Source organism: Leptosomus discolor, chromosome 8, assembly GCF_034619465.1.
Source record: "Leptosomus discolor isolate bLepDis1 chromosome 8, bLepDis1.hap2, whole genome shotgun sequence".
Lineage (NCBI taxonomy): Eukaryota > Metazoa > Chordata > Aves > Leptosomiformes > Leptosomidae > Leptosomus > Leptosomus discolor.
The window spans coordinates 33,179,680-33,194,675 of NC_141398.1; the positions used below are offsets into that span (position 1 = coordinate 33,179,680).

General features: G+C 40.3%; 1 protein-coding gene across 1 annotated transcript in view; it reads left to right on the plus strand.

Annotated features, from left to right (window-relative positions):
• The first annotated feature begins 14,891 nt into the window (after nucleotides 1-14,891).
• HIVEP1 (HIVEP zinc finger 1) overlaps nucleotides 14,892-14,996 on the plus strand; it is a 53,468-nt gene continuing 53,363 nt past the window's right edge. Inside the window, exon 1 of the mRNA XM_086468795.1 lies at nucleotides 14,892-14,940. Coding sequence (XP_086324921.1) covers nucleotides 14,892-14,940 — 49 coding nt within the window. The remainder of the gene's footprint in view (nucleotides 14,941-14,996) is intronic.

A 14,996-nucleotide genomic window follows, 5' to 3' on the forward strand; every position in this document is an offset into this window, starting at 1 on the left:
GCACCATATACTGTATATCGGTCCGTATTACCGGAACATCAGTATCTTCCAATATATTGCTTTAAAAGTTATTACTGCGATGGTTCAAAGTGGTCCTTTGAGGTTCATTTGGACAGGGACAGATGTCAAAACAGGAGGTTTGTGTTCTTGGGAGCCATTGGCGTCTGTGGGGACTCAGGGCAGGTAACGAGGAGAGTGCAGGAGATAGCTCAGTGTGGATGGGCTTGGGAAGGGGTTTGTGGCAGCTAAAATATTGCAAAACAAAAATTCCTTTCCATGCTTGAATTCTAATAATTGAGATGGTTTTAGATGGAGCGGTGCCAGCTTCAAAGAAACAGCTTGCAAGTTTAAAAGTCTGTGGTGTTTAAAAGAAATACTGAAGGGTTAGTGGCCAGATGTGCTTGTGCCTGGAACTGAAGTGTCTGTATCTGCAAACAAGAGAGTCTTGAGTTCATCAGTCTAAAAGGTTGCAACTTGAGTGAAATGCCACAGTAAAGCTAAAATGCATGATAAAACCACACCATTTTAGCTTCATCATTAGCAGTATTTTAATGTTCTTGTATTCAAAATGTGATCTTCATGATTTGGGTTGAGTATTGCATATGCTGAAAATACGGTTCCCTTCAAGTTGCCGTTGAAAACAGAAAAGCCGCTGTTGTTATTCTGATTGTTGGGTTTTTGCTGGAGTTGGTGGGCAGCAAATTACCGTCATGTTTTGGTGGTTACAGACAGGTCATTCCGAACTAGGCTCAGCTGAGCATTTTTGGTAATATTGTGAGTTTACTCCAACTTTGTGACTGCTAACTTACTGTAAATCTGTGTTGATCTCTTTATGGGTGGTAGTTTCTTAGAATAGCTTTAGTTATTGTTGGAATAGTGGCAAGTTTAAAGGGTGTTGCATGCATGTAATGGTATTTCATCTCAACCAAAACAAAGGATGTCAGTTTCTAAAGCAACCAGAATTGTTTTTAACTCTTTCCTCATTTCTTTAAAACAAACCCAGAGTGATTCATCAGTATCCTGCAGCCCCTGCGAAGTTTTTCAGAGGGAGAATAACAAGTGGTTCAGTGGGCAATGTTGCAAGAACCAGCTGTGGACCATGGTGTTTTGTTTCGTGGGGTTTTTTTTAACCTTTCATGCAATGCAATTAGCAGCTGGGTGGTGTGTCAAATATCAAATTTGATCTCCATCGAGAACATTATCTGTATGCCTTTACCAGGGCGTGGTGTTCTTAATAATGTGAGTGTTGAGATTCCCCATACACAGCTTCAGTATTTCATGACAAAAACCCGAGAGCTACTACCTCATTGTGTTTAAAAGGGTTTCTCTTTAGTGTTTTCAAACAGAATTGATCAATGACTTTATTTGCAGAGGGAAAGCTAAATCTCAAGCACATGTATTTTAAATATCTGCCTGAAACAGGGAGGAAGTGAGAGCTGAGATAAATTAGTAAAACAAAACCGATGAGAAGTTCAGCTCCTAAGACCTACATCTTGATGTTAGATGTTAAGACTTAGAAGGTTTCAGTTTGGTCTATTTTTTCCAGTAGTGCTCAGTTTGACCTTCCCTATAACATTTATTTTTTAATATACCCTTATTATGTCAAATATTTTCCATCCCTCTGTAAATTAAACTGCTGTAATCTTTTAGTCACTTCTCATACAGAATCATCCGCAGGCTCCTAAGCATTCGTATTGCACTTTGAACTTTTTCTATTACTGAAATAGTTGTATTTTTATTGTCTATTTTTCCTGAAGCAACCCAACATTTTATCTGCAAATATTACCCCCTCCCACAAAGAATTAAAAAAATAAATCAGGAGAGCACCCAGGAATGAACCTTGTGCGCTATGTGGTTCTTTTCAGAGAATCATCGAGACCTGTAGGTCAGTTCCTCAATGCCGCACATCAGGAGGTCATAAATTGAACGTATGAGCAGTTTAAACAGATACAGGGAATCGACCTATTTATTTCTGTCCGTATTTCAGTGCTTTGATCATGGCTTTTTGCCTCAGCCTGCTTGTTGTAACACAGCATTCCAGGTACAAACACTTGTCCGTAGTCGGCAATTTAGGCTGTTGAGTACTGGTTGGGTTGCATTGCTGTAGCTGTCCAATGAGGAGGGGACTCCTAAGGTGTCATGTAACAGACTCTAGTTAAACTGTGAATTAAGCCAGGAACTTAAATTATTTGCATGCTCAGAACTATACCCTGGTAATAATTTAAAAATGTTGTCTGTTTTTTCCATATTTGAATCCAAATTTTACAAGGGTTTTTTAATGAGCACCACTGGGTTTGGAGTAACAATTTCCAAATCTTTTGTTTACTGTAGCATGTGAGGTAATGAAATTGCAGACACCAAAATCTTCAAAATTGTCTGCTAGGATTGTGAAAGTGTAAATTTTATCCAGTTGATAATTGGTAATTAAGGTCAGATTCTGTTAGTGAATCCTGGCTTGGGTTGTTAATGAAGTTGAGTATTCAATTTGAATAAAACTTAATTTCTGCAAGTTCTTAAAAATAAAACTGTCACAGTTTAATACAGTTGGATGAAATTACTAAATGGGTTAAAACAAATAAGAACTAAGGTATTTAAACAATAAACCATAACTTGACATGAATGGGGGATGGTGGTGTTTGCTTTTAGATGTTGGGATTTTTTTTTTAAGTATTATATGCTTAAAATTTATTATAAAGCATAATGCCAAAAGCCTGACTACCTGTAAGAAATAGGTTAATCTTGCCTCAGGATTAACCTGAGGTTATCTGGTTTGTAATTATGAATTGTAGCTACAGAAAGACTGCAGAAGATGTGAAAGCATCAGGCCATCTGCTGAAAGAGTGTATTTTTTTAAATTTAATTTAATCACCAACAAAATGCTGTCCAATGTTTATTTACAAGGGAAAAGAAACAAGAAATCACGTATTTAGTATTTACGTACTTGCTGTGGTTTCTCCTAAGTAGAGTCCTCAGAGTATGAACCAATCTATCATCTTCTCAGGAAGGAGAAAGCAAAAGAAGAAAATAATTGCAGTACATAATTTCTACAGCGTAGACACTGTTGGCTTTGTGTTCTATTTCATAATTATTTTTTTTTCCCCATACTGTCTTTTATCCTGCCTTTGTTCTCCTGTCTCCTTTCCTTCTCCCTCACCTGTTTCAACGTGGAGCAAACTATTTGTCTCTGGTTTTGAGAACCACAAAGAAAGAGAGAAAAGTGCTGTCTGAGGTCTTCCCCAGCCAGAGGCATCAGAAGCCTTTGACCTACCACGATTCACGTGGGGAATACCACATATGTGCATTTGGTGGATACCCACCTTGTCCACCACTCACAACCTTAAATATCAGCACTGGGTGAATCTGGTGGCAGTAGAGGGGAGCAGGAGGGTCTTGCTGATGTGATTCTTGGTGTAGGAGGGGTTGGCAAGAGAGGAAACCTGAGAGAGGCATCAAGCCCAGCCTTGCTCCTGGTTTTTCTGCACTAGAAAATCTAGTCCTTCCAGCAGTTTTGCGTGATGGTTTCTAACAATGAACAAAGTGAATTTGGAGAAGATATGAGCATTAGGGAGAAGAATAAGTCTTTGGAGAAGAGTAAGTATTAGGGAAGCAGCACTTGTTCCTTGGCAAATGATTGCTAATGGTTTATCAAGAAAGTCCAAGGAAAGAGTACCCAAGGTGCAGAGGCAGAAGGTGTCCACCATGAGATCTGCCACTGTCTGCCTTTGTGCTTCCCAGGCAGGTGCCCAGGTACATCACTGTGGGCCTGGCTCAGCTGTGTGTATCAGTGAAGTGGTGCATCTCTGCCTTCCATTGTGGGATGCCATCAGCAGAAAGTATCAGATTGACAGCCGTGGACTGTTTTTTCCTTTCCCCCAACACTTTTTCCTTGTGTAATGCCCCTTCAGTATATACTGGGTTTGGTTGAAATGTTCCTGGTGTTCAGTAGGGCTCTCCTAAGCTTTAGTGAGACGTTGGTGGAGTCTTTTCCTTTAACCCAGCTCCAGGCCTAGGTCAGGTAGACTCCGTGATCTGCTAGCTGCTGTGAACCTCCTCAGAGAAGAGACGTTAAAGAGTGAAAGAGGTTGTCCAGTTGGCCATTCTCTCCTACTTCCCTTCTTTGTAAAGTTTCCAATGTTACCTTTCTTCCTATTAACCACACACAATTTTTGTCAGTTACCCTTTCTCTGGCTGGAAATACGGAAACTTTCAGCGGAAATGTATTTTAGCTGAGCTGTTGAAAAAATATTGAGAAAAATACTTCTGTAAATAGGTGAGATATTTAAAACTAAAATAACAGATGAGGGTGTAAATGGGGAAAAAGCCATTTAAAATCTGAATAGTTTTGGAAATTCGCGGCTGATTCTTAAGTCACTAATTTTAGTGCTACCAGGAAAATGTCCAAACAAGCATGTTGAAAACAAAACCAAAAAGCAGTTCCAGGACATTATACTGGGTTTGCATTTTCATTGTTTTAGTCAAGTAGCACATTATAATAATTTCTTCTCCCACTCATCCTATTTTCCAGAAGTCGTTGTTCCAACAAAACAAACCAAAAAAAAAAAAATCTTACTGTAAATGAGTTAGTAAAGTTGGATGCAAGTCTTTCTACTCTGTTGTGGCACAGGGTCAATTTGTGTAAAGTCTTTTTGTAAAGGCCAAAAAAAATTCATTTGAGGACTTGAAGTCCCTGGATGCTCACTTCAGCACATCGTTATTGAAGCGAGCTCCCTCCAGGCTGAATTTTGTTCACTTCCAAATGCAAGATGGGATGGTGTGTGCGGCAGCTTGCTGCGGCTTTCTCCCACACATTCCTCACCACCCCCTCATCTTCAATCAGACGACGGAAAATTGAGCGTGAATTCAATAAAAAAGGAAAAAACACCCAGATGATGTTCAGATAGCAGAGAGCCATCATTTTGTAGGTGTATAAGAAGCACCCACTCAATTATTTTCCTAAGCTTGCAAGTAGAGAAAGAATATTTCACCAGTGAACCTAGAAAAAGGGACAAAAAGGGGCGAAAAGGGCTAGGTTTTGGGTTCAGTTTAGTTTTTACTTTTTTTTTCCTTAAATAAATCATAATAGTTTGCTGTTCCATGGCAATAGGAACTGTAATTCTTATGGGATGAAGTGCATGTGAGTGGATCTATATAATATTTGCTTCATTTTTCAAAACATTGTTTAGCATATTAGTAATAACTGTCTGTATACTAGCATATTTGTTTCCTTTTTTTTTTTACTAAACAAAACCTTCTGAGCTTCTTCTAATAACTAGTTTTTTGTATAAAAATTAATTAACTGAATTTGCATTGTCAGCATTCCAGGATTTTTTTTTTTTCCCCAAGATCTTATTTGTTGTCCAAGGGTCTCTTAGAGATAATCAAAAAAGGAATGCCAGTAAGGTACTTCAGCCTACTTTCTTTTATTTCTCGGGGAGAAATTTATTCGGGGGGGGGGGGGGGGGGGGGATGATTTCGATTTTTATTTTTTCTTCAGATTTGATGCCGATTACCATCCAGCATGCACAGCAAATATTTTAACAGTAACCCCCACCCCCACAAAGAAAGAAAAAGAAACAAATTTTGGTGAGGACTCTACTTTGGAGGAGTCAGTAAAGATTACACTGTTTTATTCTAGTTCTCTACAAATTCAGCCCCACAAAAGACCTTATGGGGCTCTATTGCAACACATTTTTGTTGTCAGTGGTGCTTATAAATCGTGCTGGGTTCTTCATCTCTGCTCTCTTTTACCAGTTTTATATGATCTGAGCAATTTTGACTTTTTTGCATGGTCAGGGACAGGACAGTGCTGTCCTTTACAGGTGAACTGGGGTGGGCAGGGTGCCTTCAGGTGAGACCAGCAGTGGGGAGCCAGTGGCAGCAGTGTCCCCTGGGGTCAGCCTTGGCTCCCAGGAGCCGCTGCAGGAGGCATGGAGGAGGAGAGAGACAAGATGCGAGCTGGCTGCGCTGGAGACAGGTTTTAACAAGTGCCTTGGGACCAGCACAGCCCTGCTGCAAGTGGAAATCCTTTTTGTGGGACTTGGGGAAAGAGGAGCAACAGAGCTTGAAAATGGCTGGTGGAGGTTGCGGCATAACCAGGTAGGTGCTCAAAGCTGAGCACAGCCTTAGCAGGCTGGTGTGTAGTTGTGAGCAGAATATAATCCCTTCATAATAACGTGGGCATTTGTCCACCTGTGACGGAAGGCTTCAAGTCCTTTATTTTTCCTGAAGAAACGGATACCTGTTGAGATGGGAGGTTACTAGCTAGCAGGACGTGGGCTGAATCTGCCCCCCAGAATGTTATCCTGCCCTTCATCCCCTCTCCCTGAAAAAAAAAAAAAGGCAGTTTTTTTGTACAGCGTTGTCTTACAAAGCTCATCTGCCATTCAGCCCCTAAATATGCAATAGAAATAGTGGGACATGGAGGTTTTTGCAGTGCTGGAGGGTTGTGGTATAGGACCTGTTGCTGTGAGCTGTGGGGCGCTCTGGAAGGTCAGCTTGCCATTTCTACTTCAGTTCATGGTTGTCAACTTAGTAGCTCCTTTCTAATAGTTCTTTAAAAGTAGTAAAATAACAAAGCTGCAGCATTGTTTGTAGTTTCACTCATCCTAATTTGCTGGGAATGTACTGGTGAACATATAACCCGTTTTTATTTCCTTTCGGTACAGAATGTCTCCTTTACATACCTGATTGCCTGCTGAATGGCCCCCTCCTTCCCAAAGTCATGCCTTGGGAAGTGTCTGGCAAATTTGGGTGATTTAGGTTAATTGACCCACAACTTCCTTGCTTTGTTTAGGATTCACCTAACCCTGTGTAGGGCATGTGCAGTTTCTGCAGAGGTGGTTTACCCTGCTCCCACTGTCTTTGATGAGAATGGCACATGGACTGGAGAACGCCCAGGTGCTCAGTGAGATACTCTAGACCTAATTTTTGTCTCCGGTCTTGGGGGAGGATGGAATCAGGTGAAGGAGAAAAATAAAATACATCACTGAAGTCAGGTATTGGCTTAATACGCCTATTTTCCACCCGCAATTTGCGTTTGCCCTGAGAAGAGAACATGAACTGCCTAGGGCTGTTTTGTTTGTAAGCCTCTTAGAGTGGCTAAGCCCCTCTTCATGGCTGGAGCACGCTGTTACCAAGAAAACATCTTTGTGCCTTTGCTTAACTTTTGTGTTACAGATACACCTAGTCCTCCATCAGCTTGTATTGATGAGTTACTCAAAGGCATTTTCTTTTTGTCAGTCGAATTTCTGTTGTTGTTTTTCACTTTAAAGCTACAGCATCTGAAAAAATCAGAGCAAAAATAGAACATTACTATGGAAAAATAATCTTGCAAAGTCCACAGAGCAAGCTTTAGTGTAACAAGTTAATTGTGGATTTTTTAGGTTTTTGGTTTTTTAGCATTAGGACCCACTGATACTGTTACAGCTGTTCATATGTTGGACTGTATTCGCATGCTTTGTGTTGTGATGTTAAGACCCATTAAGTTCTTGGAAAAACAAGCAAGCAAGAAGTGAGATACTTTAGTTAAATTAATGAAAATCTTTAACTTTGCACTTAATGTTTAGTTATACTGTGGAAAGATTTTGAACTTGAAGGTGAGTGTGATTTTGCAGCCCTGTTTAAAGTGGATTTACCAAATAGCATAAAATGGCAGCTGACCATTGGTCTGGAAGAAGTCCTAAGCTGTGTGTTAGAGTCAGTCCAGTTGTAAGGATGATAGATGAAGATGCTCGATCGCTGGCAGGTGCTGGTGAGGAAGGAGTGGGCAGGGTGCCTGGAGGTGATGACCCAGAGGCATGTTCTTTGAGCTACATGTTGAAGGGACAACGGAGTTTGGGGAGGCTGGGTTTTAAAGACAGGTTGGAAATAAGGACGGGGTTCTAAAGAAGAAAACAAGAGTATCAAGTGAACTCCCCTGACACACCCCAGAAGACAGATCTCTCGTGTGTAAATTTGAGAGGCTGATATTTACACATTTTGCAGTCAATACCTGCTCCTTAGCAGACAAGCACTGCCTGCTGGTTTACAGTTAATAAAAATGTGCCTCTGTCGATTCCCATTCTTTTGAGTAATCTGTGAAAGAGCATGCGTAGTGAAGTGGCAGTGTTGATGATTTGATGGAGTTATCCACAGAGGCGAAGATGAAGATGCAAATGAAAATGCAAAGGATTTCAAAATGACATTAGGTTGCTGTGCAACCGTATTATAAAATGACAAATGAAATTCAGTGTGGATAAATGCAAAGTGATGTCCACAGGAAAAATATTCTAATTTTTCATTTAAATTGAGTTGCTTGTTAACACTCGGGTATGAGATCTAGAGGTCATATAATTGTATGGAGTAGTCAACTGTATACTCACTAGCTGTCAAAAAGCCATCATAAACATTCCTAATGTTTTATTTGTAGTAGAGAAAAACATATCTGTCATAGTAGCATCTGTGGTGTGCCTTCATCTTGATCAGTGGGATCAGTTCTGATGTCTTCCTCCTAGTTCTCTTTCCGTTCTTCACTTCCACCTCCAAAGAGGATAAAATAGTGCAAAAGCTGCAGAGGTCATAAATCTATTGAACAGCTTTTGTATAGGGAATGACTAAGTAGATGAGGCCCTGCAGATTGAAGAAGAGAAATGTGAAAAGCTTGCATGGATTCAAAGCACACTTGGAGAGACTAATGTAGGAATAACCTGTGGGACCCGTGACATTCAAATACAGCTTGTGGGGTTGCTTCAGAGTTGTGTGGTTTTAGAGTCTGGGACTTGCTAAGTGTCCTCTTCTACTTATCCCTCAACTTCTGCTCTTGGCTGCTGCTGGAGGCAAGATGTTGGGCTGGACTTTTGGCTTGACTTGTAGGCTTTTGCTTTGCTTCATTTTCTGTTAGTGTCATAAAAAAATATTTTTTTTTTCTTAGCCAGCAGTACTATTTATTGTCCATCTTTGTATCAGGTGATTATAAGAACTTCAGTATCTAAAGTCATACTAAAGATCTAATTGTTTAAACCATTTCCATCACGATTTCAGGATCTCGGTAGAGAGGTATTTTTTAAGGTATGCTAAGCTTAAGAGAATTAAGCTGGTTTTTGAGCAGGGTTGTTGGTACTTTAGCGTCCCTAGTGCTGAATTTATCTACTTAAATGATTTGTGCCTTGTAAACTGGGTAGTGTTTGAGGAACTCCAGAATGGAACAAGAAATTACAGAGTAGTTTGACCCCTCAGAGAACTTGAAGCAAGCCTCTGCTGTTGTCTCAGGTGATGAAACACCAGCTCTTGATGTTGTTCTCCCTGTCAAACCAGTTTTGTGCCTTTGTGTTGGGCAAGCCCTCCCTCAGCAGCCTTGCAGTTGAGGACGAGTGCTTTCAGAGTACCAGAAAGATGGATGGAAAGTTTTTGCCCTGTTTGGCTGAGGAGTGGCTGACTTGACTGCTACTTTGGTACAGGATCTGTATATCAGAAAATACAGAAATTAAAGAAATCTTTTTGGCCCCACGTGTTGATACTTTTACATATGTTTCTGGTCAGTGGAAAAGTTGTGGGGTTTTTTTTTTTGTTGTAATGTAAAAATGCTTGTGTGTATTTCACTGGCATTTATTTAATTTCTGTTTCCAGCTTTAAAAAAAATGAATAAATGAAAACCATGCTTTCTTCCAGTTTGGGGACATCAGATCAAAGGCCAGTAAACCTATCAGGGGGAGGGAACCTGTCTCAGTGCAGAAGGTACAAAGGTGCTCATAGCAGCTTGGAGAAGGTGGTGAACTGGAGCAACTTGTGGCTTTAATATTTTGTTTTAACTTTTAACCCCGATATTGGGTTAGGTGTACAAAAAAAAAACCAGCCGAAATTAAGCCTGGAACAGTGAATGCCCTAGAGGCTGTTAAGTAATTATTAAGCAGATTTTAATGATAATAATCACCCTGTCCTAGAATTTGGCAGTGGAGCAGAAGGATGCTCAAGCCATCAGCATAGCAATGGTGTAATTATTGTGCTATGTGGCTGATTAGGAGCTATGCAAATGAAACTACAATCAGTACCTTTGTTTGGGCTTTGTTACAGGAGTGAGACAAGGTGTAAATAAATTCCCTGTGGTGGCACAGCTCATGGCTTTCAAGTACACATAGGATCTAGGATCGCCTGGCTTTGTGGGGCAGGTGGAAAAGGGACTAGCCGTGGGAAGTGCCGCCCTTCCACACGGTGGCTTGCACAGGCTGAAAAGGTGCCAAGCAGGAGATATTTCAGACGGTGCTTCACCTGCAGTTCTGAATTTTTGTGCTTGGCAGCTGCTGTGCCTGTCCCCACAGGTGCCTTGCTGTTTGCTATACCCTTCTGTAAGGCAACAGCCATCCAGAAATCCTCTTCCCCCTGCCCCCAGTTTTTAATGCGTTTATAAAAATTCAAATAATGTAAACAAGAAAAAGAAGTGGAAAGCTCCCCAGTCTTAAACTGATGACACAGGGACTGAGTTTAGGTTCATATGCAAAGTACACATGTAATTTATGCACATACACCTTGTCAGCCTCATCAGGAGTCCTTGCCGTGCTTAAGTAATACATGTGATGGCAAGGGTAAAGCTATTATATATTTAATTTATATACAACCTCTCCATTGACTGTTATATACAGTATAACTGTTCATTGCTGATACTAATTTAATCTGCAGATTGCAAATTGTATGTTCAAATATGCAGGCCTCTTTTTCTTAAAATGAAGAATAATAAGAAGAGGATTTTTATCTTCTATTTTCAACTGGGTTATGTAAAGTATCTGTCACGGGTTCTTCATTTTAAAATGCAAATAATTATATACGGCAAGGAGTATGATGAGCTTTCAAAGTCGACTTTAAAATGAAAATGCATAAAATTTTCCTGAATAACTGTTCAAGCAGGTTGTTAGTCAAAGTTATAATGACTAGTAGAACATTTTCAAATCTTTTAAATCTCATTTAAGATGTTTAAAAAAGTAGTTGATAGTTATTAAAACGACAGCTGCTCCTGCATCATCCTACTAGTTGCTGAAGTTTTGAATTCACATAATTTTCTGCACCCCATTCCCCCTTACAGCTGTACGAGCAATCTTCAAACCTGGTAGCATCTGACAAATTGAGATTTAATCTGTTTTGCCTTGCATTTTTGGCAGGCTGGGGATGTCCATGCTATCAGTTATCAGGCTCGGTGTTTGTTAACCCACTAAGCCATGAGCCTGTGATTCTCTAAGCCCCAAACTGGAAAGGAGAAACCACAAAACAGACCATACGCTGAAAAGTGTCAAGTTCCCACACTGTAAAATTACAGAGAAGATGTCGGGACTGCGTTTCCTCATCTGATCTCTTCCTTTTAATCTTGAGCATTCCTCGTTAAATTAGGAAAGGGGAACATATGGGGACAGAAGAGTGGTTTCTAATTAAAAGTAGATTTAAATTTGAATGAGAAGAGTGCCTCGTCCTGTGGGTTTCATGAAATGACTTTGTGCTGCTGTTTGCCGACTGTAGGTGTTCATTTCACAGCAGTGGGATCTCGGGGCCATCAAAAGTGTCTTCAGGTGCCCAGGTCCGCACCTCCTGGCTTGCAGGGTCCCCTCCTTCTGCAGCAAGGGATGGTGCTGCCATCCTTCCTTCCCACTGCAAGCCCGGGGCGCAGTTGGGACCCACTCCTCAGGCTGTGGGTTCAGAGGCTCCCTGCACTCAGGGGCCTGCCAAGCCTCCACTCTTCCCAAGGGACGGGCAAAGGCAGTGTCCCGCCGACTGCCCCACCAGCTGTGCCATGTGCTCAGTTAACCTAATGGGCTCCTTGTACAGACAAGACTCTTGCTTATTCTTTGGTTGTTTTTTTTTTTTCCCTTGCCTTTCTTTTAATTAGCTGCTTAAAGGAAGTCTTGGGATTCGTCTCAGTTAACCGAAACGCGTCAGGACTACAGCATTCTTGTTTTAGCAGGTTGTAAAGAGACTTTCCTCCTCCTGGTGCGAGGGAAAAGCCAGCCACTGCCACTTCCTCGCGGCGGGGCACAGGCGTGGCACAGGCGCTTCCACACGCTCCCAGAGAAGTGCCCCAAGCTTGCGGTGGGTTGGCTGCATTCTGCTGCTCTTCCCACCGACATGATGCAGGCATGGGTACTGGGAGCGTGAGGCTGGGAGGTGTGAAATGGCTCTGGTGGGACATGGGGGTGGGCTGGGGTCCCCCCACGTCAAATCTGAGCACTTCTTTGTACGCTGTGCTGCTCTGCTCCGCACTGCCTGTCTGGTGCTCAGGGTATTTTTATTTGTTTGTTTGCCTGGGTTTTTAATTTGTTTAATAGTAAGTGCTTTCAGACACAGTTCTCATCCATTGAGATGCAAAGCACTTTGTTGCTGGCACGTTGGCCTGGTGGGTTTCAGTAGTCAGAAGATGGAGATTTCCACACAGGATCTCGGCCCCATTTCACTTGCTCTCCGAATTTAAGTAGCGATGGAAGATACAGTCTTTTGAAATTTCATCAGTGTTTTTTTCAAGCTGTGCATCCCCTGCCAAAAAAAGAAAAAGAAAACCCATCTGCAGTTCTGTTTTCGATAATATTGCCCAATGCATATAGACTGATTGCGTTAATGCACTTTAGCTGAAGAGTATTTTGTTGCTGAAGTTCTCTACTAGTGATCTACATAATCAATGCAAGAAAAAATAATTAAAGGGTTGTCTTTCTTTGTGTCTATTGGAAAAACATGCAAGGTGATTTTTAAAATTACTTTTCCAACGTCTTCTGATGCAGTAAGGTAAGAGAGTGCATTTTTTGAGAAAGCAAGAAGAAAAACTGTTGCTGTCTGAAGCTGTTTTGCAGGAGGTATTTTTAAAATTACTTAGGCATAAGGCCTGAGAATTGCTTGTGTCTTTAACTGAAGGGGAAAAAATGCTGACATTTCCTTCCAGCTGTTTTGGTTAAATATTTGAACATGTAATCCTAGCATTTCAGGAAAGATATGAGCTTGTATTTTTTAAAGTTTTGATGAAATAGCTTGTTCTTAGCATCCAATATGGTTTAAATCTGCTAATTTTCCACTTATCCATAAACAGAGTATGTGAGTTGTTTTTTTTTTTAAATCAAAACTAAATAAAGCCTTTTCTATTGGTTTAGAGAAGAAGTTTTATGTCTTCAACAAGAAGCCAACCACCCCCCCCCCTTTTTTTTTGCAGTGATACAAACACATGCAAATATGTACAATGAAAAATATTTGTGTTTAGGTGTTTTGCATAAGTTTAATGAGCATTTCTCACCCACCACCCCTATGTAAGCTTTCGTGGTGGCTTAAAAGTAGTCCTGCTCAGTGACGGCTTCTTCGTTCCTGTGGATGTTGTTTCTGTTCAGCAGGACTTGTTCAGCAGGACGACGTCATCTGGTAACACTGTCACGGGGACTCCCATGAGCAAAAAAGAAATAAAAAAACCAAAACAGAACCCACGAACAAACCCACAAATGGAAGATTTATTTTGCTCTAGCTTAAATTGGTGTCAAAAGTTACTGTGGTTTCATATTTTGCAAACCTTGCACTTTTTGATATTTCTGCTTTCCATGCTGAAATTCCTAAACCTTTCTTTTTCTTGCTTAACTGAACATATAAATAAGGTCTTTAATTTTTTTCTTGAGAATTCCTAATGCATTTCTAATACACATATGTGTATTGCATTTATTGATATGCTGATATCTTTTAAATAAAAGTAAAGATCTTTATAAACTACATTTTATTTGTGGTGTAATTAAAATCTGTGATGTTGTCTCTCTCAGTGAAGATCAAAAATAGAGAAAATAAAGCTGTTGAAAATTCTGGCTTATTTTTTCATTTACAAACTCACCAGAGCACCGCCATATCCAGCTCAGACTGTTGGTATCCATTTAGTGATCTATCACAGCAGGACGCATGCAAAACAAGAGGCATATTTTACTGTGTGCCAGTCTCCTTCCTCGCATTCCTAAAAAGCACAGTTACATTATATATTTAAAACCCCAAGAAAGTTGATGGTATTTCCACCCACAGATACCTGCTGGGAGATCTGTGTTGGACAATAATGTGAAAAGGTTTAATACTGGAGTAAGAAAAGCCATTGCACCCATGTTGTTTCATTTTATTTTACACACATGCATATATACATATAAAAATATATATAACTGTCTGTGTGTATATATATATAAAAATATGTGTGTGTATATATGTATGAAACTATTATATGATGTTATCTGTGCTTTGCTTTTTTATGGTACGCACCTGCCTGGGATAACCAAGAGCTGGCTCCGTGGCTTGTTACACTGCTATCATACGGAATCTCCTCTCTATACAGCGGCACATACGATGATTTCCTCTTTTATTGCTGTTCCACGAGTTCCCCTCTAGTAAGAACTTGGTGAGAAACATCCCATCTTAAATGAGAGTGTATTTTTCACCGTCATTGTTTGCTTTGGGATGTGTGCTACTCCAGAAGGCTGACTCTTGAAGGTTGGGGACATCAGGATAGGTCTTATAGTAGTCTACATATGTACTATTCAGTGATAAAGAAACGTTTCCTGCATAATATTTTCAGATCAGGCAGTATCTTCAGTATCACAGGTTTAAGTCTGAATTAATACTAAATCCAACTGAATATTGGATCAGATAATATTATTTGCAATTAATAGTGGACTTTGCAGTTTTGAGTTCCTCCTGGGCTTTGTAGATTATTTTTGTTTAATATATTTTTGCTTATAAAGAGTTTTCAAATGTGTGCACTGTTAGAGAATCTAGAATATAATTCTGAAAGCATATGGTATGTTGTCTGAAATAATTTCACATACAGCTAATTTAATGAGATGCAGGAGAAGGAAATGACTGGATAATGTAAATTTGATGTTCGTTAGCAAAATATTGGGGTACATGGGAGCTGTCAACAGAACTGTTTCGGGTTCATGGTGGTTCAGGATAACCTGATTCGTCCTTCCAGCCTGAAATACAGCGGTTTGTAAGGCAGTTGCCCCTATAGGATCTGTAGTTGTAAAATGCGAAAGGCTGGG